The 27,343-nt window shown below is 41.8% G+C and overlaps 1 protein-coding gene across 5 annotated transcripts in view; it reads left to right on the plus strand.

Annotated features, from left to right (window-relative positions):
• Positions 1 to 27,343, plus strand: part of GLI3 (GLI family zinc finger 3) — a 287,400-nt gene that overhangs the window by 197,535 nt on the left and 62,522 nt on the right. For all 5 annotated transcript variants that reach the window (XM_082399704.1, XM_082399706.1, XM_082399705.1 and 2 more), the window contains 5 exons: positions 2,748 to 2,894; positions 7,433 to 7,634; positions 19,422 to 19,635; positions 20,599 to 20,712; positions 22,765 to 22,905. In XM_082399704.1, coding sequence (XP_082255830.1) covers positions 2,748 to 2,894; positions 7,433 to 7,634; positions 19,422 to 19,635; positions 20,599 to 20,712; positions 22,765 to 22,905 — 818 coding nt within the window. The remainder of the gene's footprint in view (positions 1 to 2,747; positions 2,895 to 7,432; positions 7,635 to 19,421; positions 19,636 to 20,598; positions 20,713 to 22,764; positions 22,906 to 27,343) is intronic.

Genomic DNA, 27,343 nt, shown 5'->3' on the forward strand with positions numbered 1-27,343 from the left:
CATCTTAAGCTCCAAAGCACCAAATTCCTGTTGTTCTGTTGGCCTCCCAGTGACTTGTCACCTGACTCTTTTAAATTGGAGCTGTGCATTACACAAGTGCCCAATGATAAAATGCTTCTTTGGTTCAGAAAGAGCATTTCCCATCTCACACACACGTATACAAACTCACTTGCCCACAATTGCTAGCATCTGAGTTAAGGTCCAGGATGGCATAAGCTGTACTGATGACAGGTAGAGGATTATGAGCTCTCTGCAGCAAACCACACATCGCTGATGCTTGTGTTGGGGCACAGAGACACACTGTGCAGTCCGTCTTACTGGGCAGCATGGACCACATTCTCCACTCAGACGCTTCCCGAGGCTGGCTGTGCGTGGTGGGGATAGTAGATGGAAGCTTCCTGAGGTTTTTCAGTAAATATCCACTCATTCATACGAGAAGCTGTGCTCCAGCGATAGCTGCTGCCTCACTTTTTTCCCTCCAATTCAATGCAGTGAATATACTTGTAAAGTACCTAATGAAGAAGTTTTGCCATTTCGACAAGATTCACACTTTAAAAATAAAACTGGAAAAGAGTGAGATTGGAGTTCGTTCTGCTTTGGATTTGGTTTTCTAGTGGGAAAAATGGAAAGTCACCTCCATGGAATGCTTGGGGGTTCATGGAAGTGACTAATAAGAACAGAGGGAGAGAGGGATAAGGAGGTCAGCTGACGATGGGCTTGGAATGGTGCCTGGCTTCTGGACATTTAGTGGGGCCACTGGAGTTGGTACCTCTAGTTAAAACATCTTGTCCTCTGCTTTTCATAGTATTTGATGATGAGTATGACTAAAACATTCTTTGATTGGTTGTTCTGCCTCTCAGGAGCCCAATTAATACCCATGTCAAGTCACTAATATTTGTCTCTTGTGGTCTATGATTTTTGTATATATCTCTCTGTCTTTATGATGTATGGGAAGTATGTGGACACATATAAAAAGGAATGAAATAATGCCATTTGCAGCAACATGGATGGACCTAGAGATGATCATACTAAGTGAAGTAAGTCAGAAAGAGAAAGACAAGTATCATACGATATCGCTTATACGTGGACTCTAAAAAAGAATGATACAAATGAACTTATTTACAAGACAGAAATAGACTCACAGACATAGAAAACAAACATATGGTTTGGGAAAGGGGGTAGGAGGGATAAATTAGGAGTTTGGGATTAACAGATTCACACTACTATACATAAAATAAACAAAGACCTACTGTACAGCACAAGGAACTTTATTCAATATCTTGTAATGCTTATAATGGAAAAGAATATGAAAAAGAATATATATGTGTGTGTGTGTAACTGAATCACTTTGCTGTACACCTGAAACTAACACAACATTGTAAATCAACTATACTTCAATAAAAAAATTAAAAAGTATATGGACACAAATGTAAAGCCTACACAGACCTACGCTAGAATGCTAGTGTTTCTACATCATAATGATAAAATTAGCTTTTATTGATCGAATGCTATGTGGTAAGCACTCTCCATGCACCATTGCCTTCACTGCTCCCAGCAACTTCCTGTGAAGCTGTAAGAGGTGGAGCTGGGATTTGCATCCAGATCTCAGTGTATTTGGAGACCACCCTCAGAACTGCTACAGCGTCCTGCAGCTTTGGCACATAAATTGGCATGAGGAAACCGATCATTATCCCACTGCTATAGAGCTGACACTTGCCAGTAAATTGCTCCAGATTGATAGGTGTATTTCTTTTTGATTTTGTAATGAAAAAAAGAGAAAAAAAAGATCTTTAAAATTATGGAACACAAAATTGCAGCTTGCCACCATCATGTGTTATTAAAGCCAGCTGTGCTGCCTTTTCCACTCGTGGCCCAGGGTCCTCCAGCTCCTGAGAGCTGACTCAGACCCTCCTGCCAGAAGGCTTAGGGATGTAATGTTAAGTATGTCGTGAAGGACGTCATGGTTATCCAAGTTGTTTACTACTGTAAGAAATGTGGAAAAATAAATGTGAACATACAGTGATTTGATATGACACTTTTTTTTTTAAGATTATTTATTTGATTTATTTTTGGCTGCATTGGGTCTTCATTGCTGTGTGCGGGCTTTCTCTAGTTGCGGCGAGCAGGGGCTACTCTTCGTTGCGGTGTGTGGGCTTCTCATTGCAGTGGCTTCTCTTATTGAGGAGCACAGGCTCTAGGCGCGCGGGCTTCAGTAGTTGTGGCATGCGGGCTCAGTAGTTGTGGCTGATGGGCTTAGTTGCTCCGCGGCATGTGGGATCTTCCCAAGACCCTTTCATTTTGGGGAGCAAAATAGGGGAATGAGTGTACAGATACATGCACACATATATTGGGTTGGCCAAAAAGTTCGTTTGGTTAATGAATACCTTGTTCAATAAAGTTCTTGGTGAAAATGAAAAGTGTCTTTTATTTTTACTTAAACCCGAACCAACTTTCTGGCCAACCCAATACAATTTAATCATTTGGAATTCCTGGTGATTCTTAAAACTAACCTCGAAAGTTTTATCGTGTATTTTATTTTTGCTATTCTTTTCCTTCAGTTTTATTTTCGAATCAATGATATCTGGGAGACTTCAGTGAAAGCACAATTTGAGTTAAGGAAGTTTTCCTAGAAAGAACCACAAAAGGAATGGCTGATGGCGAATGGACTTTGGGATGTCTCAGGAAAAGCTTCGTTTTGGCCTTCTTTCAACTAGTAACCATGTTTTCTTGTCTGCTCTTCCATCCAGCCCCCCACGCTGGAGTCAGCCCAGCAGAATACTATCATCAGATGGCTCTGTTAGCCGGCCAGCGCAGTCCCTATGCAGACATCATCCCCTCCGCTGCCACCGCCGGCGCAGGGGCCATCCACATGGAGTATCTTCACGCCATGGATAGTAAGTGGCGGGGCCCTCTTCTGTAGTCCTGGGCGTGGCCAAGCTAACTCATGAAAGGGAGAGGAAGATACAAAGATGGGTTGATTACCTAACTTTTCAAACCAGAGGAGGAGGAGGAACCACCAGTATTTGGGGCTCTGGTGGCCTTGGTTTCCCAGGAAGCTTCCACAGATGTGACCATCCTGAGACTCCCGCTTAACTCGGTTCATATCAATGAACTGGAAGATACAGGCGATTGTAATTTGGCAGATACACAAAAAACTAGTCAGCCCTGATTGTCTTGGTAGCAGAACAAGGGAACGTGTTTGATTAGATGAATGTGCTTCATCGAGTCATTCCTTGGTTTTGTAGATTTTATGCTTTATAAATTGACTAAAAAAGAGACCTATACTTGGTTTTACATGTTTCATTGATTTATTTTTTTCTTATTTTCCACATGTTTTCTTTACATTAAAAAAAAATCTATCTCATTGAGACCTTTTACATAGGAAAAATAAAAACATTTCCACATCGGGAAGGGCTACTTTTAGCCCTCTACCTAGCAGTGGAAGAAAATGGGATCATTGGTTGTACTTTATATCACTTTCTTGTGGGTCCCTCAAGGCTTATGACAAGTCCTTTGTGTCACTTCTCTAGACATATAAACAAGAGCCTATGATTATCATTTTTCAGAACATCCAAGAGTTCTTATTTATTCGGATTCTTTAAGTCCACATTCATTTGCCAGCTGCCAGGAAGTGAACCTGAAACATCGTCCAAGGTGTACATAACAAAACCCTTTGAATACGACGACAATATGAGTTTGAGTAGGACATCTGCTCGAGGTTTTGTTTGTTTCTTCTAGTAGCAGCGATTAATTTGTGATTTTCCATGTAGGGTCTGTTTGGATTCTTCTGTGACAATGGGTGGACCTTGGTCTACTCTCTGTTAGTGGTTGATAATTCAGTTCTCAGATTTAGAAGAGAGAGAAAATGATTGGTCCACAGGGCATAAAATCTGCAGCCTTGGTCCCCTTACTGTCATGAACTAACTTAGCTGTGTTACATACGAACACAGCTTGGGTGGGTTTCCAATGGGGAGCTCATTACCACACACAGAGTAAGAGAAATGTGTTACATCTTCCGCAGGGATTTTGTTTTCTGCTTTGTAGAAGAGAGAGTTTTCATTTCAGATTCATCATAACCACGTTTCAATTAGGGATTATTGGAAAAAGAAGTTGAGTGTTATTATGCAAATTAGTTATTTAAAAATCTGCAAATAAAGAATTAAAATACGAGAGAATCCTTGAAAGGTCAGCCCATATTACCTTCTCTATTTGATGAGAATGTGTTTAGTCAGGCAATGGCGGTTTTTATCTAAATAAAGGATGAAGCTACCCTTTTACTTTGTAAAAACTAATTAAAGGCATTTTAATTTGCCAGAGTATGTGGTAAATTGATTGTCATTAACTAGGAATTTAGATGTCCTATCATTCATCACATAAAAAGAAACCTCCTTTTTCTTTGTCAGAATCTTTTATTAGAATAGAGAAACAAAACAATTAACAGAAAGCCAGATTGGAGAGATCTGTGTTGGAACAGTAAGAATGCTGGGGCTTAGATTTAAGAAGGAAGCCGTATGATCAGTGAAGAACTGGGCCACTTCTCTTTCAGCAGTTTTGAAATCCGCACCTCGTAGTTTAGCTGTTCCCTTCAACAGATGATCCCAAGTCACTGCCCCAAATGCTGACAACTTTCTCTTTCTATGCTTCGTTGTTAGGGGGTTGGGGAGAGCATAATAAAGGGTTGGAAAGTGCGTAAAGTACTATATCCCTGCCCTCTAAAATAGCTGAAATAGCATTTAGTTTAACAGAACATAACCAGAATGTTACGTTTTAAATCGAAATCGTAGAAGACTTTTTCAAGGGAGGAGTGAAATGACTTTAAATTCCTACATTGGCTCTGCAGTAGCAAAACCAGAGGCAAACTGGGATGGAGCTGGTCATTCTGATCCACTGTTACACATCTTCAGGACTCTTCCATTGGCAGAAATGGCAATAAACTGGATTCAGATGAGCACCTGACTTTTAAATGTGCCAACAATGGGCCTACCTGGGTTTCAGCCAGCTTCAGGGTAGAGTATTTATGTGTTGCACATTAGAATGAACAAGTCTGTTTTATGGCTCTAATTCTACCTTTTGGGATTCGAGTGACCTTTAAAGACAAGAGAGCAAGTAATCCCTGTAAGGAATATCCTAGAGAAATCCTTGACACTCATGAAAACCACACTATTTATATGCGTGGAAACTGACTTAAATAAGTACCCATCTTGGAGGGAAAATCAGAGGAGCCGGACCATCCAGGCCCTGGGCAACCTGGAGGCTTCCATGGAAGGGATGAAGCCAGGCCCTGGGCTCTGTCTTTGGATGATGTGATGGGGATATAGGCCTCTGGTGTTTTATAGCCCTCAGATGGCCTCCTTATCTATTTAGTGTTTTTTAAAAAATCAGGAAATCAGCTCTATCTGGAATGTCCTGTTACTTCTAACTCTGCCAGGGATCACTGAATCCCACTGAGAATGGTTACCCTCGAGGATGATATGGAAACTGACCAGAAGTCTGGTTTGTCCTTGGAATCCTTTGGAAGTGGAATGCATTTCTTCATTGAAAAACTTTTATGATGAAATTAGCCTCTCATAGTGAGTAAAAATGAGACATTTATGTGTAAGGCAGATGCCATAATAAAAGTAAGATGCTGGTTTAGACACTAAGAGCTGTGAACATAGTGGGACTGTTATTTTTGTACGAACATGGCCTAAATCAGGTTGGTAATGAAACTATTCTTAAATGAAGAAATTCAATTTTCAATGTGCCTGAAAGAAAGCTTCGAGTAGGTACCACATTCGTCATTCAAATTGGTTTTCCAGTTTTATATACATGGATGGTACTAAGTTCCAGTTTATGATTTATTTTTTATTCACTATAAAGTATATCTATTCATCTCTATAATATTATCTATAGAGTCTTTCATATTCATCCATTACACTTCATTAAATTATCTCAAAGCATATGTTGGATTGTTATCTTATATCAAGGTCCATCTCTGGTGAAGAAAATATTCCCAATGAGTTTTCTGGAGACCAAGTGCCTAGACTTTTTTCTATAAAGAAGGCTTACCTTCTACTTCAGTTTTCTGGGGACCCTAAAATTGCCATGTCCCTGTAAGCAGGTGTACCCATGCTTTGAAATAGAAACCCTCCGTTATTTCTTAAAAGTAATCATGTTTGATTTTCCTCTTACCTAGTGGTATTATGTTCTCATTCTGTCCTTAAACTTTAGTTTGATGACTCTGTAATGTAAATGTGACCTTAGAAAAGGCAGGAGTGGGCCTGTGGGCCACATTCATAGCTCTGCCCTAATTCAAATCTCTACCATCTACCAAATTGAAGGTAAATGGACATTTAATTTTTAACTCTCCATGTAAAAAGTATTGTATTAAGTTGGCAGGCGTTTAAGTGTGAGTTACTAACCTCCAGAATAGAACTGCATCAGTGGAATCTTCTTGAAGTCTCAAAACTCTTATAAATGCAGAGAATTAATTAATCAATTGATTGATTGATCTAATAACCAGAGGCTTAAAATTGACTCATGTTATCTTACTATAATGCTTGCAGGGTTTTTCTCCCCGAACCTTGGGAAATCTGTAAACAAACCACGTCCCAAGCTTTTAAATGTTTCTTGGGACTTAGGCTGTATAGATTATGGGGAATTTAGGGCAGCGTTCCTCCATCTCGGTGCTACGGGTGCCAGATGATTCTTCATGGTGGCGGGGGGCTGCCCTGCCCATTCCCAGGTGTGCAGCAGCTTTCCTGGCCTCTAGATGTTTCTAGCACCCCGTGAGTCGTGATAACCAAAATATCTCCAGATGTTGTCACATGTCCCCTGGGGGCAACATCGGTTTCCCCCCCCCCCCCCATCGAGAACCATTAATTTAGGATAACGTATTTATCAGTTTTGTCAGTAAAGCCGTAAGTATTCCGTGGATCAGATAACTACAGAAATCATGGGGAAATGCGGGCATAACTAAGCTGGATTTTTTTAATCTTAGGATACTTTAATTCATTTTTTTCCTTCGGCTCATTGCCTTAAAACGGTGCGCATTGCGGTGGGGAGGGTGGAGTGCGGTGCGACTGTGGGAACCACTGTCTTTGTCGCTGGTGGTGAATTAATGATGAGCATACCTAAGCAGCTGTCAGATTCATAAATCACTGGAAATGAGAGGGAGAACACATAAAAAGTCTCTCCCTTTTGTTTAGCAATTTATCATTTTGCCTGCACATTAATAAACAGAGCTCCCCCGAGGTAAGCCCTTGGAAGATAAATATTTCTCCCTAATTTCCTCAATTGTACCCAGTAGATCACAAGTGGGAGGAGAGAGGTACTTGTCAACGCCAGTCGCCGGCTTCTTATCCTTCACTTCTTCCACGCGGGGTAGTAGGAACAGATAATGGGTACCGAGTCCAGCCACAGGTAATCAGGTTCTGTTTTGTTTATACAACAGGCACCAGATTCCCCAGCCCCCGGCTGTCAGCCAGGCCAAGCCGAAAACGTACACTGTCCATTTCACCACTGTCCGATCATAGCTTTGACCTTCAGACCATGATTAGGACGTCTCCCAACTCCTTGGTCACCATTCTCAATAATTCCCGCAGCAGCTCTTCAGCAAGTGGCTCCTACGGCCACTTATCTGCAAGTGCAATCAGGTATGTATTTTCCCCAAATCCATGATGTGTTTCTTTAATAAAACGTCACTGCTTGCCTGCACCTTGCGTTTGCGGTACTGACTACCTACAAGGAAGGATTACAACAGGACACCGGGGAGGACCCGGGATGCGGATGCAGGTCACGTTTCACTACGATGAGTTCCAGAGCCAATTATTAGGCCGAAAAGAATTATTTTGCAGACGTCAGTTAGCAGCTCATTTAGAGAAATAGTTATTCAGGAATGAAATCCCCTTCCTAGAGACAGTGAGTACGGCGATCTTTTCATCTTCTTACTAGTTATAGTTGCCTAGAGGGAAAACCAACTTTGTACCTGATTTGGGCACACTTGCAAGGACAGGGACAGAAATCAAAAAACCAGACGTGGGACTTCCCTGGCGGTCCAGTGGTTAGGACTCCACACTTCCACTGCAGGGGGTGTGGGTTCGATCCCTGGTTGGGGAACTAAGGTCCCACAGACCGTGAGACATGACCAAAAAAGAGAAAAAAGACCAGACGTGAGTCTTGTCTCACGGGGGAAAAGTGTGCATTGGGAGGAAGAAAGAAAAGGGGACAGAAGGGTTTTTAGTCTAAAGGAATTGATGGGTCTTCCATGATGAATAAACATATTAGGGAAACCCTAACAGTCCAGAAAAAAAAAATGTGTTAGCAATAGTCACACCATATTTACTAGAAATGATGAATACCATTAGTTTTTGTCCTTAATGTTTCCGTTACGGTTTTAATTCTTTGCTTGCTCAGTTATCAGCAATCCTCCTTGGCAGGCAAGTTAACGTTTAAATATTATAAATTCCCATTTTGATATGATGTTTTCTGCAGCATCTGTCTTTTAATATGGTCAGGAAAGTGTGGAAACAACGGAACAGAGCAAATAACTTTGCTTGTATGATAGCAGTCCGTACTTACAGAGGGGATTGTTTCAGGATTAGCCGATGTAGTCACGAAGGTAGGCTTTGGAGTCGGGCAAAACTATAGTCAGATTCCAGCTTTGCCACCAGCTGTGCAGACCTTACTTGCCTGTAGACTCTGAAATTCAGTCTTCACATTGGTAAACTACAGACAAGACAGCCACGGTAGAGGAAAGGGGTACCTTTTATTAAAGCTGGTGTGTATGGGCAGGGCCTGGATGACGACCCCTGCCCACGGGCAGAGCCGCAGGAGAACTGCCCCTGATGGTCCATCCAGAGGATGAGCTACCAGGGCCTGGCCATGCTACCCCCAACGTGATCACCCCAATCTGGCTCCGAGGAAGTACGCCCATCTCCAAACCATGCTGGCTGTTCTGCACTCCGGGCAAATTTCCCTGGGCTCATAGATTGCCATCGACCTTATATCCATTTGCTGAAACCATATCATTATTATGTGGCTTGACTAGAAGTCATAGCATCAAAGTGGTGGAAATGAGGTACACAGTGAAATTCACAGGAATGCTATTCACACGGAATCACTTTGTGAGCTTTCCTTTCTCCTTTGTGTTTTCTTCCCTTCTGCTCTCTGCCCAGCTACCGTGACTTTTCACAGCCTCTACAGGACTTAGATTAGAGAGTGGTACACAGATAGTCTCAGTGCAGTCTTTATTCTTACCCTAACATCTTCACCCGTTTCCTCATCTCCTCACCTGTCCCAGGTAATCTAGTACCAGTCCTGGAGAGACTGTCAGTATCCTGACTTGGAATGATCATTGTCTCCTGCCTCCGAGGAGCTACCACAGATCTGATTATTCTCATTTGAGCTGGAAGCAGAGATTCCTAAGTCCAGTCAGGCCCCAGGAGACCCGTTTGCAGTCAGGTGACCAGGGCCGTCGGGCACACAGGTCTTTCTTGCCTTCGTCTCCTCACCAGCCTGTCTTCTCTCTTGCAATCTGACCTCTCATTCTTCAGTACACAGGCCCTGTGTGCTAGGGTAAGATGTAGCTTCTGATGCATATAAAGTAATGCAGATAACCCAAGATGAGATCAGCTTGCTGGAGCAAAACAATAATTAGAAGAATTACGACCGGCACCACCCGCCAGTCCTTTAGCTGGAGTAGCGTTAGTGCTTCACTTGCTCTGTTCCAAGTTTCACTTTGTGAAATCTAAAGACCGACTGGAGGACTCCTCAGTAAGTGGTAGGACCGGTGGCTGACGGGAAAGGAAGCAGCATGAAGAAATCTACAAAGGGTAACTTTCTCAAGAGGGAAAGATACAGGAGTGCATCTCATCTCTGCTTTGTACCCAGGGACACGGTAGGCACAAGATGCGCTCACTGTTTTCATCTGACAGCAGTTTTGGAAAGCGTAGTGTTATTCTTGTTTTGTGCATCAGCACGGAGGGTCTTTGCAAGAGGACCAGCCCCCCAATTCCTTGCTTTTTAATTGGCCCCAAACACGTTTGACTTGCACACTTGCATGTTTTCTAATCCTAATCTGCTTCTCGTGTTGTCAGTGCATATAGTAATGGGGCCAGTTTCTAAAGATGTTTTTCAGTGTGTAATGACACACATTCAGTTTTCTAAAAAAATCTCCTTCACACGTGTATCCCAGTTCAAATGCTATTCTCTAAGAGGCTGGTAATAGTAGGGACCACTGTTTGAAATTCTCCTATTTACGTGCTCATCTGGTAGTTGCTATATGTCTCCCTCTACTAGAATACAAATGCCAGAAGGTCTAGGACTGTGTATGTTTTGTCCATGGCCACACTTCCCACCTCACAACATCTGTGCCCTGTCACCTTGATACCACTCAACAAATATTTCTGGAGTGAATAAATGAAGGAGCTCTTTAATGAGCCATTAGAATTCTAATCGCCCTCCTTATTAAAAGGAAGTTTCCATGCGGTGGATGAATAATGCTGGCTTTCAGAAGGTTATAGTGTATATGGATAGTATATCGTATATCCATAGTTGATAGATATATGGAGATACAGAGGGATGGACACAAAATAAAGAGATAAAATAGCAAATGCCCATCTTCAGTTTGTATATGGTTCTTATGATTATGTATTTACTTAATAATTCAGACTGCTATAAGAATTCCATATAAAGCACATATTTATTCACAAAAGCCTATCTACATCTTAAAACATAGTACTTGATTATGGCTAACTTATTAAAACATATTGTCCAAATGTATAGCAAAAGTCTTTTTTATATCATAACTGAGAACATCATTCAAAAAAAATAACTCCATGCATTTAAAAGGATGTTGTGAAATAGTTAACTGTCTCAAAAAGTTTTAACTTCTCCATCACCCTGAAGACTCCTGTCTAAGACTAGCTGATTCACATTTATCAAATACAGCCTGTACGCCCCACCTTCTCTGGTTAAGGCTAGTATTATAAATATCCAGTTAATGGCATTAAATTAGAAATAGTTTGACCTCTGCTAATACCTTCTCCTAGAAATCGAGCTCCCATCGGAGGAGAAAGTATTTCAACTGACCCTCAACTTCCATCTTCTAGCAAAAGTAAAGGGAATGAAGAAATGAGTAATCTATTCATTTCTAACCCACCAGTTACAGCTTTCTCACTTTGGGTTTAATGGTGAAAATGAAGATGGCTTCATATCCTTAGTAGTTTCAGATCTGGTTCGGCCAGGACAGACATCTCACTGGAGACTGCGTTCCTGCTATTTATGTTCTTGGAGGTTTTGTCTGTTTGGCTGTTTAGTGGCAACCCAGCTTTTAAAGCCTTTTAGGACTCTTGCATCCTATAAAGCGTAATGTATTTTTGTCCGAAGCATTATTGAAAGAGTGCATATGCCTCGGTGTAAACATTGGGATGATACTTAACTCATTTGGTGGGTGTGTGGGTCTTTATGTGTGTGCTCATTACTTCTTTCGAGGCTGCTGGGTTTTCCAATGAACTTGCCCCGGGGGGCTTTTATGGATGGACGTGGAAGCTTTACTTTTTTCCTTTCCAATAGAAGCATGTGCACGCGTGTGTGTCCCTATACCGACACGTATACAGATGATAATGGCTGTTGGCCTGTTCTCTGCAAAACTGGGAAGAATTGTTCTTCCTTTGAATGGCAGCTGTTGTACAGTAAATTCCACAGCTGGAACCAGAAAGTGGACAACCTCGTTAGTACGACAACCACAAAGTAGGTTTTGATTAGATGCCTCCTTCTCCCCCTTCCTCTCTCTTTTCTTGAAGCCAGTTTCTGACATTTTGGGGCCCTCATGTTACAGTGTGGACTGTTGCCTGGCTTCACCTCCAGTACTGGTTTCGTGAGCCAGAACTAGGAGAGATGGGACACTGAAAAGGAAATAGCGTCATTGGATTCATCAGCCTATAGAAAACTGGGTTAATTGCAACATGAAGTTGTTTTTTTTTTCTCTTTTATCAAAGTATAGTTAATTTACAATGTTGTGTTAGTTTCAAGTATACAGCAAAGTGATTCAGTTATACATTTGTGTATATATATTCTTTTTCAGATTCTTTTCCATTATAGGTTATTACAAGATATTGAGTATAGTTCCCTGTGTTATGTAGTAGGACCTTGTTTACCTCTTTTATATATAGTGGGGTGTACATGTTAATCCTAAACTCCTAATTTATCTCTCCCCTGCCCCCTTCCTGCTATCCCCTTTGGCAACCATAAGTTTGTTCTCTATGCCTATAAGTCTGTTTCTGTTTCGTAGATAAGTTCATTTGTGTCAGCATATTTTATATGCTCCACATATAAGTGATATCAGATGATATTTGTCTTTCTCTGACTTACTTCACTTAGTATGATAATCTATAGGTCCATCCATGTTGCTGAAAATGGTATTATTTCATCCTTTTTCATTGCTGAGTAGTATTCCATTGCTTATATATATATACCACGTATTCTTTACTTATTCGTTTGTTGATGGACATTTAGACTGCAGCATGAATTTTCTTAATCCCAATGCCCGACCTGAAGAAATACATTATAAAAGCATCACATGAGTTTCTTTTAAGGAAGTCTTAAAAATTCACATCTGAAGAAAACTGACCAACTAGGGCAGTTGAAAAAAAATGTGTTTATAGGTCGTTAGCATTGATTTTACATTTAAAACATTTCCTAAGAATCTATAGCTGCCACATAGTCTTCACTCCTCTTCACTTTGGGTAAGAGATGGTGCCTTTGTGACTCAGGCCTTCCTGTGACCACCCATGTCAGGGCTCTGCTCTGGTTTAATTCTCTCATCCATCTCAGGCCAGCCCAGCTCCGTGCCTCGCCCTCCAGGTCAGGGAGGGGTTCCGGAGATGAACCTGGAAACTGATGAGCCTTTCGGCTGAGTTCCCGGCAACCTCCCTCATCCTTCCCCACATTAGCACAGAGGAACCCCAGCACTGAGACTCAGTGGAAGGAGATGTTCCATGCAGCTCTAAGGAAAAACTATGATTTTTTTTTTTTCTTTTAGAAAATGGGTAAATGCCACGTGGATTGACGTCATTAAACAATAAAACAGAAACTTTTACCTGTAAGCATGCGGTGGCTGGGTGATCCCCCGAGTTTTTTAAATTCACTTTTACTTAGAAACAGATCTCTTCAATATTGTAATTGGCTCTATCTGCCCTCCCAATATGAAGGACTACAGCAGCCCACATCATGCTGCTTTATTTATTGTACTGGTATTAAGTTATCTAGCCCATCCCCCATCCTCTTACCCTCCACCATATGCAGAGTTCCTGAAGTGTTTTTAAAACATTACAGGTTTGTCTCGCATGCTATTTTAATTGGTTTTTATCTTTTTGACTTGAATATTAATGACTTTGAAATGCCTATATGTATAGTAGGGTTGAATACATCTTAACAAATGATCTTCTACAGTATGAGCTTTTAGTGTCCCCCACTAATATAACATTTCTATAATTAAATGTGAATTTACAGATTGATCAGAGAGGCTCTGTACAAATGATGATGCACATCACTTACTTGGTGTGAAAAAAATAATGTTTGTTGTGAAAGTCAAACATGATTATGGATCTCAAAGTTGTATGTATTGATTATAATTAATATGTAGCTTTCCAGTTACAAATAATTATTTTATTCTTTGGATATATAAAAGGGATCTGTAGAAAGTACTCAGCTAAAACTTGTTGAATTAATGAATGAGTGTGTGGATTTTACGATATTTATTTTTTATTTAAAAAAAATTTTTATTGAAGTATATTTGTTTTACAATGTTGTGTTAATTACTGCTGTATAGCAAATTGATTCAGTTATTCAGTTAAACATATTATGATATTTATTTTAGTTGTTTAACATCCTGTTTTTCTACTTACACCCCAGATTTCAACCAGATTACACATGGTTGTTGAGATTCCCAGACAGAAGAGTTCCAGATAAGGGAGGAGTTACTGGGCTATTTACTGCAATATTCAGAAATAAGACCCGGTTTGCAAAATTTGACCCCAGTTTGAAAAGTGTATTGACAAAACGTTACTTTGGATTTGTGATGGAGAATAAATACATCAAAACTTTCTTAACGATTCAGACTTTGGGAATTTTAACATTAAATTTTTGGAAAATAGAAGAAATAGTTCCCACTCAGACAGCGATTTGCTGATCACTTTTAACTCAGCTCGCAGCAAAGAATAAAAGGGAAATTGACCTCAGTAGTTATCCTTATTTAGAGTTCTGTCCCCAAGTCACTGCCTACCATGTAATGAGTGCTCCTTTAAGGTATTTTATAAAACTAAGACTTCAGTAGCCATAAATCGGTTTTGATGGGTAAAGTTTATACTTGGTGGATGAGAACACCACACACACTATAGTCAGGGTTCGAAAATCCACATTTTTCTCATTTTCTGCTTTTTAGAAAAATACAGGACAGATTAACATTTGAATTAATTTATTCTGGCTTTCTTTTTTCTTTTATAATTTTTCAAAAATTTTATTGGAGTATAGTTGATTTACAATGTTGTTAATTTCAGGTGTACAGCACAGTGATTCAGTTATACGTGTACATATATTCATTCATTTTCAGATTTTTTTCCCATATAGGTTATTGCAGACTATTCTAACTGTTGTCCTAGAAGACTGTTTCTCAAAGTGTTTTGTGAGGAACACTAGTCTCTAAAAGCTCCTCCAAATGTTGCTACAAACCATATCTGGGGTGGGACATTTGGAACACACATTCAAGTACTAAAACCATTCCAGGGAACCCCGGGGCTGTATTCCTCAGACTTTATCACCTTGGCACTTCTTTTGCCTTTCCTCCCTAACACCTACTTTTGGGTGACTGTGTTAGCACATTGCTTGGGAAGATCTGGGCCATCTGACACTTTCTAGCGATCTTATCGATTAAATATAGATTAACAGTTGCAAGTCACATTCTTATAAATGTGTGTTTTTAATTATCCCATCTCTCATGCAGTCATCTAGAAGTAAATGCTATAAAAAATTTTTAAATTGTACTTGATTAAATGTTGAATGAAGAGAATTCAAAAATCAGAACATAAACTTAATTGCTCTTCAGTTGATCCAGAGGAAAGAACAGGGTGAGCAGAAATGTAAAGGCTTTGAGATCATAAAGCTCAGGTGGACCACGTTTTAGACTAGACTGTGTCCTTCTTGAGAGGAGACAGAAGCGATGTATAAAATTTTTCAACAATGTCAATACTTTGTATTTCTAGGAAATTATGGAACGAATACATGAACTGTTTAGGAAGATTTTTTTTCAGGGCTTCTAAAAATAGAATTTACTTTTCAAAAAAAATTGCGACCTCTGTAACCAGCAGTCTGTCCTCAGCTGCTGAAGTTCTATAAAAATACACAGATCTAGTTACTACCTTTGTACTGCTTTATGAACATGTTGTCAAATTGCTTTTCTTTGAAGTGACTGTTCTGAGTTCGGTAGGCAGAGTAATGGCCCCCAAAGATGTCCACGTCTTACTCCCCGGAACCTGTGAATACATCACCTTACAGGGCAAAAAGAATTGTGTAGCTGTGATTCAGTTAAGAGTTTTTGTTTGTTTGTTTGTTTGTTTTTTAATAGTCTTCGTAGCAGCTTTATGTGTAATAGTAAACCACAACAACCTGAGACGCAGCAAAAGAGCGTGCATAGAACATATAAGGAGCATACATCGCAAGCGTGCTATTCTTAGACTCTAAGATACTATTCAGCAAAGGAAATGATTGGAACTCAACTAAATGCAGCAACATGAAAAGATATCACAAATACAATTTTACCAAAGAAGCTGGACACCAAAGGTTACCTCCAAAGGTTGCCACGTAGACTTTAACACATCTGAACTTACAGTGTGTGGACCAGTTTTCCCCAGTTTTGAACTTGCCAGTGGAATCATGCAGTAGGTAATCGTTGGTGTCCAGTTAAGGGTTTTGAGATGAGGAGCTGATCAGGTGGCCCTAGTATAATCACAAGGGTCCTTATAAAAGGGAGGCAGGAGGGTGTCGGAGTTACAGGGAATCAGAGGAGGAGGTCGGGGTGAGGTGGGACCCTGAGCCGCGGATGGAAGCAGCCTCTAGAAGCGGGAAGAGGCCAGGTGCCAGGGATTTCCAGAGAAACGCAGGCCTGCCCACCCATCTGAGAATTCTGACCTCTGGAGCTGTAAGATGGCAAGCGTATTTTGTTTTAAAACAACTAAGTTTATGGTGATGTGTCGCAGCAGCAGCAAGAAACTCATTCCTAATGGGGGTGGTTCGGTCACTCACTGACTCACCTCGAGGGGCTGCCCCGTGCCAGGCAGTGTTCCGGGCACCAGGGGTCAGTGGGGGACAAGACAGACCAGAGCCCATGTCCCCTAGACCTTCCATTGCAGAGGGAGGGAGAGAATATGGTTTCAGAGAGCCTCATCCTGCAGTGAGAATACAAGTGTCAAACAACAGAGCGTCATGGGGTGAGGAGCTGCAGAGGGGGCTTGTTTGGATGGGGGTCTCGGGCTCAGGAGGCCCCTGTGTCTGAGGAGGTGACATTTAAGCTGGAATCTGAGTGACCAAAAGGAAGCAGCTAGGCTGGCCTCTGGAAGGACACAGCAAGTACCGGGATGCAGAGCTTAGGAAGACAGCTTACTTGGGGGTCAGAGAGCAGGGGGTGGTGGTCCCGATCCCCTGGCCACCCCCCCCCCCACCGGTGGGGAAGTCCTCGGAGGTTCTTTCCATGCTCCTGGGAGGACAGCATTGTTTTCTGCTCTATTTGACATCACCTGTGGTACCTGGTCATCCCCCATCCTCTGCTTCTTCCTTACACAACTGCGTGGACAGCCCCGCAGGCTGTCGGCCTGACTCTCCAGTCCCTTCACCGACGCTGTGACAGAGCCAAAAACATCAACTTCTGTCATCAAATCCTAAATAGGCTTTGTAATCTTGAGCAAGCGGCCTTCTTTCCAGGAGCTGAGGGCAGGGCCCGCTCTTGTGGGGTGACACGAGGTCTTCCCCTGTGTCCACTGTTGCCCAGCTCTTTGCACGCAGAGGAGAGAGGGTTTCCCTTAGCAGTCCCTCCTTATGGGTAATCAGGGACTGCTAAAAACTGCTGGTCCATCCTGTATGTTCTCATATCCTTTGGAATCTGATAGTTGACATGGATTTTAGGGAAGGTTTATTCCTGTCCCCTGGTTTGACCAGCGAAAACGCAGCGCCAAAAGGGGATGTTACCCACATGGGTTGAAAGCTGTCGCAGCCTCTCCTGCATCTGAGGTCAGAGACTTCGCACCTGGGGACGGGGCTGCAGCACCAATGCTGGTCCTTCCTTTTGTCTTCTACATATTTTTAAAAGTAAAAATCGACCTACTCTGTCTGGCTATTAACATTTGTAAATTGCGTTACATACAAAACTGAGGGCATTTTCTGCCTTGTGAAACGTTTTCTCAAATGGTCTGGATTCTTAATTGGGTCCTGACTTTTTTGAGCCTCCCAATATTGGGCCCCCCAGAATGAGAGGTGTACATGACCCAAGGGGCCCCCTTCCCAAGCCCACCTACTCGTTCAAGCTCATGAAACTCAGGAAAGATGCATGGAGGTTTGTGCAAAGTCCATATCACATTATAAATATGTGTGTAGTGGGGTCTTTTAGTTTTCCTTTGTTTTTTTAATGAACAGAATGAGGTAGTTACACTTAGTAATACCCATTCACCAAAAGGAAAGGAGGGGGGTGGATGGGTTAAATCATTGTGTTTTTTGATGAATGGCTTGTACACCAAAAAATAAATTGGACAAACTGGCATAGAGCTCAGTGAACATGAAATCAGCTATTAGAAGAAAGCTTGTGAACAAATTCTGAGGCAGATATGCATCTTTTGATTAATGCCCTATCAATCATCCACACAGCTACCTTAGCTAAGTCTTGCTGTAATCATTCATGGTTGCTTTCCGAAACACTGGCAGAAACTATAGCGCTGCAGAAACAGAATATTATTACTGATTTCTCCCTAACTTACTGTGAACAATGACTGTTTTCACCAGGTTTCTGCTCTCCTTTATTAAAGAAATACAATACAGAATGAAAGGAAATTTCCTCCAAGCCCCGTGAAATTCTCCTAGGGTATTCTTAATGATATTCAGTCTTAAATGGGCAAGCTATTGTAATGCAAGGTTCTCCGTAGGAATAGTAGTAATGTAATCCCATTGAAACCACCTTTTTATGGATTGTAGTCAAATGGGCAAAACGTGGAGTCACATTAATGAAGGGAGTATATCTTTGGCGTTATTACTTAAAGTTGTTGAAATGGTTTGAATTTTGTTATTGTAATTATTATAGTCTCAGTTAATGCGCTTAACAGCAATAGTAATTAACCCACCAGATTGGAAAATTTGCATGAATTCTACCTTTGACTTTGCAAGAAACCCTGATTCTTTCTGGGCCTTACACAGCAGGATGGAGAGAATATCTACGTATCTATATATATTTTTCCCACTGAGTGTTTTTTAAGGAAGAAATTTTCACAAATGCCATTACAGTGTTTCATGCCTTTTTTTAAGCCATCGGCAAATTCCTCGAGAGCACTTCATTCTTTTAAGAGGATTGGATTCCTAAACTATGGTGGTGCAGAGAATGATTTGGTACTGCCTACTAGTGCAGAAATCTTTAGGTGATGATGTGACTTCCTCAGAACTTCCTGTAGCCTGGGAAATACTCTGGCATAATGAAGTGGTGACAGGCGCTAGCATGTATAATGGGCGTTAATAGGCATTTAATGCTCCTTAGCTGGAAGAGGGAGCGGATGCTCTCCCATTGGAATATTCCTCAATCGAAGCCCATTGATCACCGATTTCAGCCAGGAGAGGTTAATCCATCAGCTTCTGTAACCAGACGGCACTGATGGAAATTCTTTAGGTGGCATTCAGGATGAACCAAGCTTTCCATCTTTACAAACAAATGAGTGATATGACAAGCATGGTGTTCAAAACACATTTAACCAATTGATTTTCTTTCCTCTTGTAATAAGATCTGGAGACATATGAAAGCGTGCAGCGTGAGCATAGATGAAAAGAATTGCTCCGTGCACGGGAACATATGGGATGGGGAGCTGAGAATAGTACTATAAAGCATGTAGTCACCCATTCTCTTTGTTATATAAAGTTTGTTATTGCAATAAATAGTTGTTATTGAGCCTATGCCTTTTGCTGCCGTTCTGCTGAATTTTATCTCAGGTCTGCGTGTCTGTGCCAACGCCCACGCGTGTCCTGTCTAAGCCGTCAGCTTTCTCTAGGAAGTTTCGAGATGTTCGTCAATCATTTTTACCTTCTAATTTAAATGCACAGCCCTGATGCGACTTGGGGACAAAAAAACTAGGTATAAAGGTGCGCTGGTCTCTGTGTCCCGTGTAAATGATGGTTTTCCCTTTATTTCCCACCCGCAGCCCTGCCCTGAGCTTCACCTACCCTTCTGCACCCGTGTCTCTCCATATGCATCAGCAGATCTTAAGCCGACAGCAGAGCTTAGGCTCGGCCTTTGGACACAGTCCTCCACTCATCCACCCTGCCCCAACCTTCCCGACACAGAGGCCTATTCCCGGGATCCCTACGGTCCTCAACCCTGTCCAGGTCACCTCCGGCCCTTCCGAGTCCTCACAGGTGAGAGAGACAGCTCGATGACCTGGTCTGTCTTGGGAATCATAGAGGAAAGCCACGGGGCCACATCAGCCATGAATACGCGCAGGCCAGTGGCATCCTCACCGCTTCCGTACTGCAGCCTGTGGTCCCAACCCAGGGCCGTCATCTTCAGATTTTGTGCCGTGTGTATGCTCCTCAAGAAACGAGAGCTTCTTCCACTAGAGTCATTTTATCCTCGATGGAAAAGCAGGCTGCTTGATCGGGCTTCCCTCTGACCCTGGGCTGTCTATAGCCCGTTCAGTAAAAAGACATCCAGTGAGTGGGTTGCTGGCATTCGGTCCCTTTCCCCTGCACTATTAGAGTTCGTTAAAGCCTGGATCCCAGCTCTTTTCCTCTGGCTTTAAAAAACCCCGGGGAGTTGCTACTTATGAGTTAAAAACAAAGAGCTGTCTCATGAATGTATATCCTGGCTTTTAAAAAAAAATGTATTGGCGTATGATTGATTTACAGTGTTGTGTTACTTTCTGCTGTACAGCAGAGTGAATCCGTTATACATATATACATATCCACTCTTTTTTAGATTCTTTTCCCATGTAGGTCATTACAGAGTATTGAGTAGAGCTCCCTGTGCTATACAGTAGGTTCTTATCAGTTATCTATTTTATATATAATAGTGTGTATATGTCAGTCCCAATCTCCCCTTTATCCCTCCCTCCCCCTCTTACCCCCTGGTAACTATAAGATTGTTTTCTACATCTGTAGCTCTATCTCTGTTTCGTACATAAGTTCATTTGTACCATTTTTTCAGTATATCCTGGCTTTGAACACATTTTCTGAACTCTGCTACCTGGAAATAGGAGCCATATCTGTCATCATTCTAGTGCCAAAGAAGCTTGCTGTTCTCGACTTGTGTGTTTTAGCTATGGGCCTGCTCATTGATCAGAACTTAATTTTTGTCTCTGTCCCTGCCAATGTGACCCACAGAACAAGCCCACGAGTGAGTCCGCTGTGAGCAGCACCGGCGACCTAGTACATAACAAACGCTCCAAGATCAAACCCGACGAAGACCTCCCCAGCCCGGGGCCTCGGGGCCAGCAGGTGAGGGAGGCGCCCAGCTCTGGCTCCCTCCAGCCTGGCGTCTTTTCACAGCACTGGCTTGTCTACTGCGTTCTTGGCCTTGGGCATACCCACACATTTAACAAAAGGCCAGGGCTGGAGTACAACGAGGTTTGTTTCTCCAGCTCAGAAGCAGACACACAAAAATGCAGGCAGCTTTGTGGGGTATAAACTGGAGTAAGTGAGTGGATGCATTTATTGTTGACCAGGGATGTGAACAGGCTTCAGTCCTTGGCCTTGATCTTGGGCCTGAATTACAAGCTCCTGGCTCTCAGCCTGAGCTGGGCAGACCAGGGATGTTCCTTATAATGATCAAGTTCTTATTTGTTCTTATTTTGCCACTTCCTACTGGCCAGGAGACCCTGCATAGCCAGGAGGGATCCAGTGACAACTAACCTAACCTAAGGCTACTTAGATTCTTGTTCTTTACCCCAAGTCCTGAAAGGACAAGTTTAAAAATTACAATCTTGTCTCTGCTGTTACTTAGATCCTGAGCCTCAATTTTAAAAATGTGTAGATTCGGACTTCCCTGCTGGTGCAGTGGTTAAGAATCCACCTGCCAATGCAGGGGACACGGGTCCAATCCCTGGACCGGGAAGATCCCACATGCCGCGGAGCAACTAAGCCCGTGCGCCACAACTACTGAGCCTGTGCTCTAGAGCCCGCAAGCCACAACTACTGAGCCTGTGTGCCACAACTACAGAAGCCCGGGCGCCTAGAGCCTGTGCTCTGCAACAAGAGAAGCCAACGCAATGAGAAGCCTGCACACCGCAATGAAGAGTATCCCCTGCTCACCACAACTAGAGAAGCCCACGTGCAGCAACGAAGACCCAACGCAGCCATAAATTAATTAATTAATTTAAAAAAAAGAATGTGTAGATTCTGCTCATAATCCTATCTTGTAGGTTCCCTGGGCCTGGTATGGAGCTCAATGAGTATAATTCCCAGAGATAGGGGTTGGACGAGAGTCTGGATGTCCACAGAATCTGGACCTTGCAATGTTCAGGCTGCTTCAGCCCAAACCTGAGAGTGCTGAAGCCCACGTTTCCTTTTAGGGAGCACTTGGAAGATGGAATGAATGGTGTCATGGGCTCCGAGAGCCATCCTTCTTGCATATTGCTGGTTATGCCTAAACACTTGTATACAACTTTTGCCATCTAACCCCAGATTAGATCCCGAATTTACACACCTAATCATCTCCCAGAATTCTGGAAATTCTTTGTGTTTTCATTTCTGCAAAGCTGCCTTAGAAGACTAGAAAAGACTTTACTGCCAAGCTTTAGATGCTGTGGTTCTTGGGCAGGGAGTGTATGCTTGGAGACCAGAAGGTGAACCCAGAAGACACCATCCCTGTAAAAATCCACACAATGCCTCTCACAGCCTCCAGTGGCAGGGAGAACAGAATTAGAATTAGCAGTAAACCATTTCCCTGGATCCCAAAATAGGAGAATAAACAAATAAATATGCTGAAAAGAATTTAACCGAAAGAGCAGTCTTTTGGATAAAGACTACATCACCTAGTTTAATTGCTTTTCTTAAGAGATGACGTCTTAGGTTGTTCTCACCTTGGTGTTCAGGACAGCAAAGTTTGGCCTCAATATCTTACCGACATTCTGGTTTGGACCATTGTCTTTAGTCACAAGTTAACAACCTTTGAAGGTGTATTGAGTAAATCTGAAAAAAATGCACACAAATGAATCCATCTTTGGTTTCTTCAATTCACAAAACCCAGTTGATAGACTTGGGCTCTATTTTATTTTCCCCCCAAAAAATTGCATCTGGAGGAAGACAAGCCTACATCAGGTTTTTCATTCTCTTCTTTTTTTTTTTTTTAACTTTTTATTCTATATTGGAGTATAGTTGATTAACAATGTTGTGACAGGTTCAGGTGTACAGCAAAGTGATTCATTTACACATTTTCCCCTTTAGGTTGTTGCATAATAGTGAACAGTGTTCCCTTCCTCTTCTCTCTGCCGTCCCATTGTGTCTGATTTTGTCCCTCTTTCTCTTCCTTTCCCCACCCCTGCCTTTCAGGAACAGCCTGAAGGGACAACCCTGGTGAAGGAGGAAGGGGACAAAGATGAAAGCAAACAGGAGCCTGAAGTCATCTACGAGACTAACTGCCACTGGGAAGGCTGTTCTCGGGAGTTCGACACCCAGGAGCAGCTGGTGCATGTGAGTGAAGGGGGCCGGGAAGGGGGCTTTACAGCTATGTGACCTTTCCTGCGGGGTCAGCTCCCCTGACCCCACGCTGAGTCAAGTTTCTCAGCTAGCAGCCTAGCAAACTGGAGGGGGCTTTATGACTTTCTGAGAATAAAGAAAACTCTGAGCCACGGTGCTTGACCTGTTCAGTCAGCTAAAGCTTAGTGTAAAATTCAATAAAGTCTTCAAGAGAGTGTAATGACTCTGATCCCATAAGCGAGAAAACACTATTTTGAGTTAGCGACTTTGATGGTTATTGAGTAATAGTAAGCTGGACATGAATTATTATTAACCTTTTAACCAAGTTTGATTTTAACCAAGACCCAGTAACAATCGAAAAAAATCATAGAGGTGGGGGAAGTCCTTTTTCTCCCTCCTGCCTTCCTCTCCCCGACCCTCACCAGCTAAGGAGTCTCCCATGATTTTAGGCAGCAGTTGGTACTCGCTGTGAGAAGTGGGTAATGGTTTGCGATAAGCCATTAGCACAATTTCTTGACTTGAAGCCAATCCTTGCGGGCCTCACAGTTCCATGGAAAAAGCAATATATATTTTAAAATGTGTCTAATGATGTATATTTTTGAAGACTGCAATGTGGTCCGACTGAGAACCTCACCTCGCCTTCCCACACCAGATTCAGAAGTCTTTCCCTTGCTCCCTTGCCAGTTATTTCAAATAATGCAGGGTACCCCCGTCTACATACCTGATTAGCCCTGTTTCCTTGGCCCGTGCTTCATCTTTGTTTGCTACTTTCTCAGGCCAGTAGAGTCTCCCTGGCACATGGGACCAGGGGCAGCTGAGATGGAAGGATATTTGCATAATCAAGGATGAAACGATGTCAAAGCACAGGGTTGCATTAAGGCATTAAGGATGGTTTGCTATGTGTAGCCCTTTCGTAAGCTTTAAATACGACAGCAAATCTGACAGAGTAACTTCCTCGTGACCCCCCTGCCCCGTCACCTACACACACCATACACACCCCCATTCCATTCTCTTTACTTTTTTACAGTCACTTTTTATTTTTAGATGATCCGTATCGCTTGATAACCCTCCTCCGTTTAAACACTAAGATTATACAATTCCTATTTGTTCTTAACTTCTAATATATGCCACATGCTGCAGTTACATTATAGTGTCAAATATATGGTTTGCCAGGTTTTGAGATCCATCATGTACAGAATGTTTTGAAGGCTTAACATGACCTCAGGGTTTCCCCCCCATTTCTTTTTTGATCATGTCTCCTTGTAATAGTATAGAGAGAATTCTAGATTTCTCTGCACAGCAAGAAACTAGAAAGTCAAATGTTTTTAATTAAGGTATATTTCCAGATTTTTCCATGAACTTAATTTGATTCTTTCTCTTTAATTTGATGCAAGTGTTATTTTCAAGCCAAGCCTGACTTAACAGCCTTTTATTCTTGCTGATTGTTTTAATGGAAACCACAGACATTGTAACACTAAAGGGAAAAAAAAAAATAGCTTGGAATTTTTCTTTTAATGTGGGGAAATAAACCCAAAGAGGAGAGAATGCCAAGAATACCCTCAGTGATAGAGTGAGTGAACATCGTACATGAGAAGAACTGGTTGTACAAAACCTGCCGTCATAAACGAGATGCTGTTAGGCAGTGCTGCTTGCCTTTTACAACATCCTTCTGAGAGAGGACACGATCTCATGGTGCCTTTTCTGTGGATAAGTCATTGCAGTTTCCAAGGAGTGCTGTGATTTTTGTTCAGCTGTTATCAAATGAGGAAGGAAATTCTAAGTCTACTTTTAAAAGAAATTCAGTTTTGAGATAACATTTTTGGGGGTTGTGGTTATACCTTCACATTTTCCCTGCCTTATATGTCACGTGAAAGCTTTTAAAAGACAGTGGATATTGCAGGTATTTGTATTTAATCTCAGTGGCAAAAGGTTTTAGGTAGGGATGATGCTTTAATAGAGAGATCTGAGTAGTTTTAAGGCAAGGCTGCTTAACCTGTTAACTAAACGGCCACCGTGTTGTCTGTTTTATTATAAAAACTAGGAAATGAATTACATATACACTGGAATTTTTTTTATTCCAAATTGGCAAGAAGAAATTCGTGTCAGGATTAGGAGAAAATCCAATGTATTATCTTTATGATATTAATTTTAGTCTGAGATAAATTATATGAGTTAAGTAAACTTAGTTAAGTGAATTAAAAATTTTAACTTACAATAACATAAATAATGATGCTGGTTTATATCGCTTATTCTCTACCTTTTTACTCGTTACCTGACGTGTAGAAATTCCAAATTTGTACGTGTAAATTGATTTTACTTCGTATGACAGACATATAAGAAGTGCCTTCCTACCCACGGTGACTCTGGTAGCTTCAGCAGTGGCCTGGTATATTATTTTTTGTAGACTGAATGAATAGCTAGTTGAAATCCACCTAATTACTTGGGTGACAGATGGAAAAAAGACCAGTGGCAAAAACCAGTTTTTTAAGGACGGAGGGAAGCATGAACTATTTGCATTCCTATGACTCTCCCTGGAGAGAGGACATTTTGTGAATTAGTTGAATTTTCATGCTACAGACAACCAAGAGGCAAGGTGTTAAACCATTCTGATGCTCTGCCTTATTTATAGCCATGACCCATTCTTTTTCCCCCTCTTACAGTTAATAGAAAGATTCATGATTCTTCATGGTTGTCTATCTAGTGTCTGACAGTCCCGACTGCCTGCGAAAGCAAGTCACTATCTATAATTGATATCCTCCCGTGGAATAGGGTGCTGGCTGCAATTGAAGGGCTTTGCTGAAAGCTCTTAAATCCTGACAAGTTCTCCCCTTGTTCTGGTTCAGTCGCTGAGCTGCACGGTTGGAATTCCAGAGTCATTTGAACTTGGTGCAGAAGGGAGACATGTGTTTCGCATTAGCAAATCAGAGTTGAAGAGGAGAATTAGGGACTCGGACGACTTTTCCCGCCAGGTAGTCTCATTTTCAGCGTAATGCACTCCGTGTTCTCTTGAAAAGATGACCCCATCCCATTACTGTCCGAGCAGATGGGCTAAATATTGCCTTTGCCTTCTCTTCTCCTCTATTTCAAGCCCCTGTCCTTCTCCCGTGGTGTGTTGATTCCAGGTTTGCTGTGGGGTCTTTATCACTGGGATGTTTAATTAATTTCTCTTCCCAGCAAGATAATTATAATTGGGCTTCATGACTCTCCAGTTAGTATTAAATTTGTCATAAATTTACTTCTATGCCCAGAAGCTAAGAAGACAGATGTATATTTTTGTTAGCTGGTTTTTTGTTGTACTTTGTCCCCTTCTTAGTAGCAGTTAAAATAAGAGAGTAAGAAGGATATAGAGTACAAAAATTAATTAAAGTACTTGCGATTAAGATGGAATTTATTATTGATTTGTCAGGATGCCAGCCCTTTCTCTTGCCTTGACAGCTGGAAAGCGCATAGTCTAACATCTCAAAATAATTTGAAAAGTCCACACTTCCCCTTCAATCCCAAATGAATTAGATTCTCTTTTTTGCTGTTGTGCATTATATATTCCTAAACGCACGACTCTTATATCTGATTCTGAAAGTCATAGAATATCGGTTCACCCAGTGTGGTTTCTGTTTCTGTTTTGTTTTGTTGGTTTAGCTTTTTTACTATGTAAGACAACTCAAATTCTGTCTGCTGGCCTTGCTTGTCACAGAGATGAGAAAGGTTTCCAAACCTTCCTGAGACCCATTTCCCTCTTGCATTAATTCTGTCCTGGAAGACAGTTCCAGCTTTGGCTCTTGGATGATTGAAAAATATCCAACATGCATTGACTGCAGCCCAAGTTAGTCTCAGGTTCTTTGCTTCTGAATGGCATTGTGTGTACCACTGATGTTCTGAGAGGCTTTTTAAGAAGAGGAGAAAGGAATACATGTGAAGAAAGAGGAACATGTACCTCGGTGTGGGGTCACCACTGCCAGGCGTCTAGTTATGCTTGAAAACATCACTGCTGGTATCCGAAAGAATAAAAATAGTACAATCACCATAGCTAATGCCCACCTGTTTGCTCTGTCACTGTAATTCGCTTAACTTCTATTACACCGACCCAACCCTTTCTTTCCGTTTAAGGAATAACACATATAATATTCTTTCCAAAGGTCTTTAAAAGGTCAAATTATTTTTTACCAGTTTTATTCCCCATCCTGATCCCAGCAGAATAAGCTTATCTGCAGGGAGGGCCTTGGCAATTACACTCTGCGGGCTCTTGTCTCCTGCCTGTAGGGCCGAACGGCAGAGAACATGAGGGGTGTTTATATTAGTCCCCAGCTTCAACTGGGTGGCATGTGCGTCGCTGTACTCCTTCATTTGTATCTTTTAAACGTGGTGTCAAAAATTCACCTTTTTGTACAATGATTAGCCACCTCCTTGGATTTTAAATGCTTTCATATGCTGCAAA

Source organism: Balaenoptera borealis (assembly GCF_965194805.1).
Source record: "Balaenoptera borealis genome assembly, chromosome: 7".
NCBI lineage: Eukaryota > Metazoa > Chordata > Mammalia > Artiodactyla > Balaenopteridae > Balaenoptera > Balaenoptera borealis.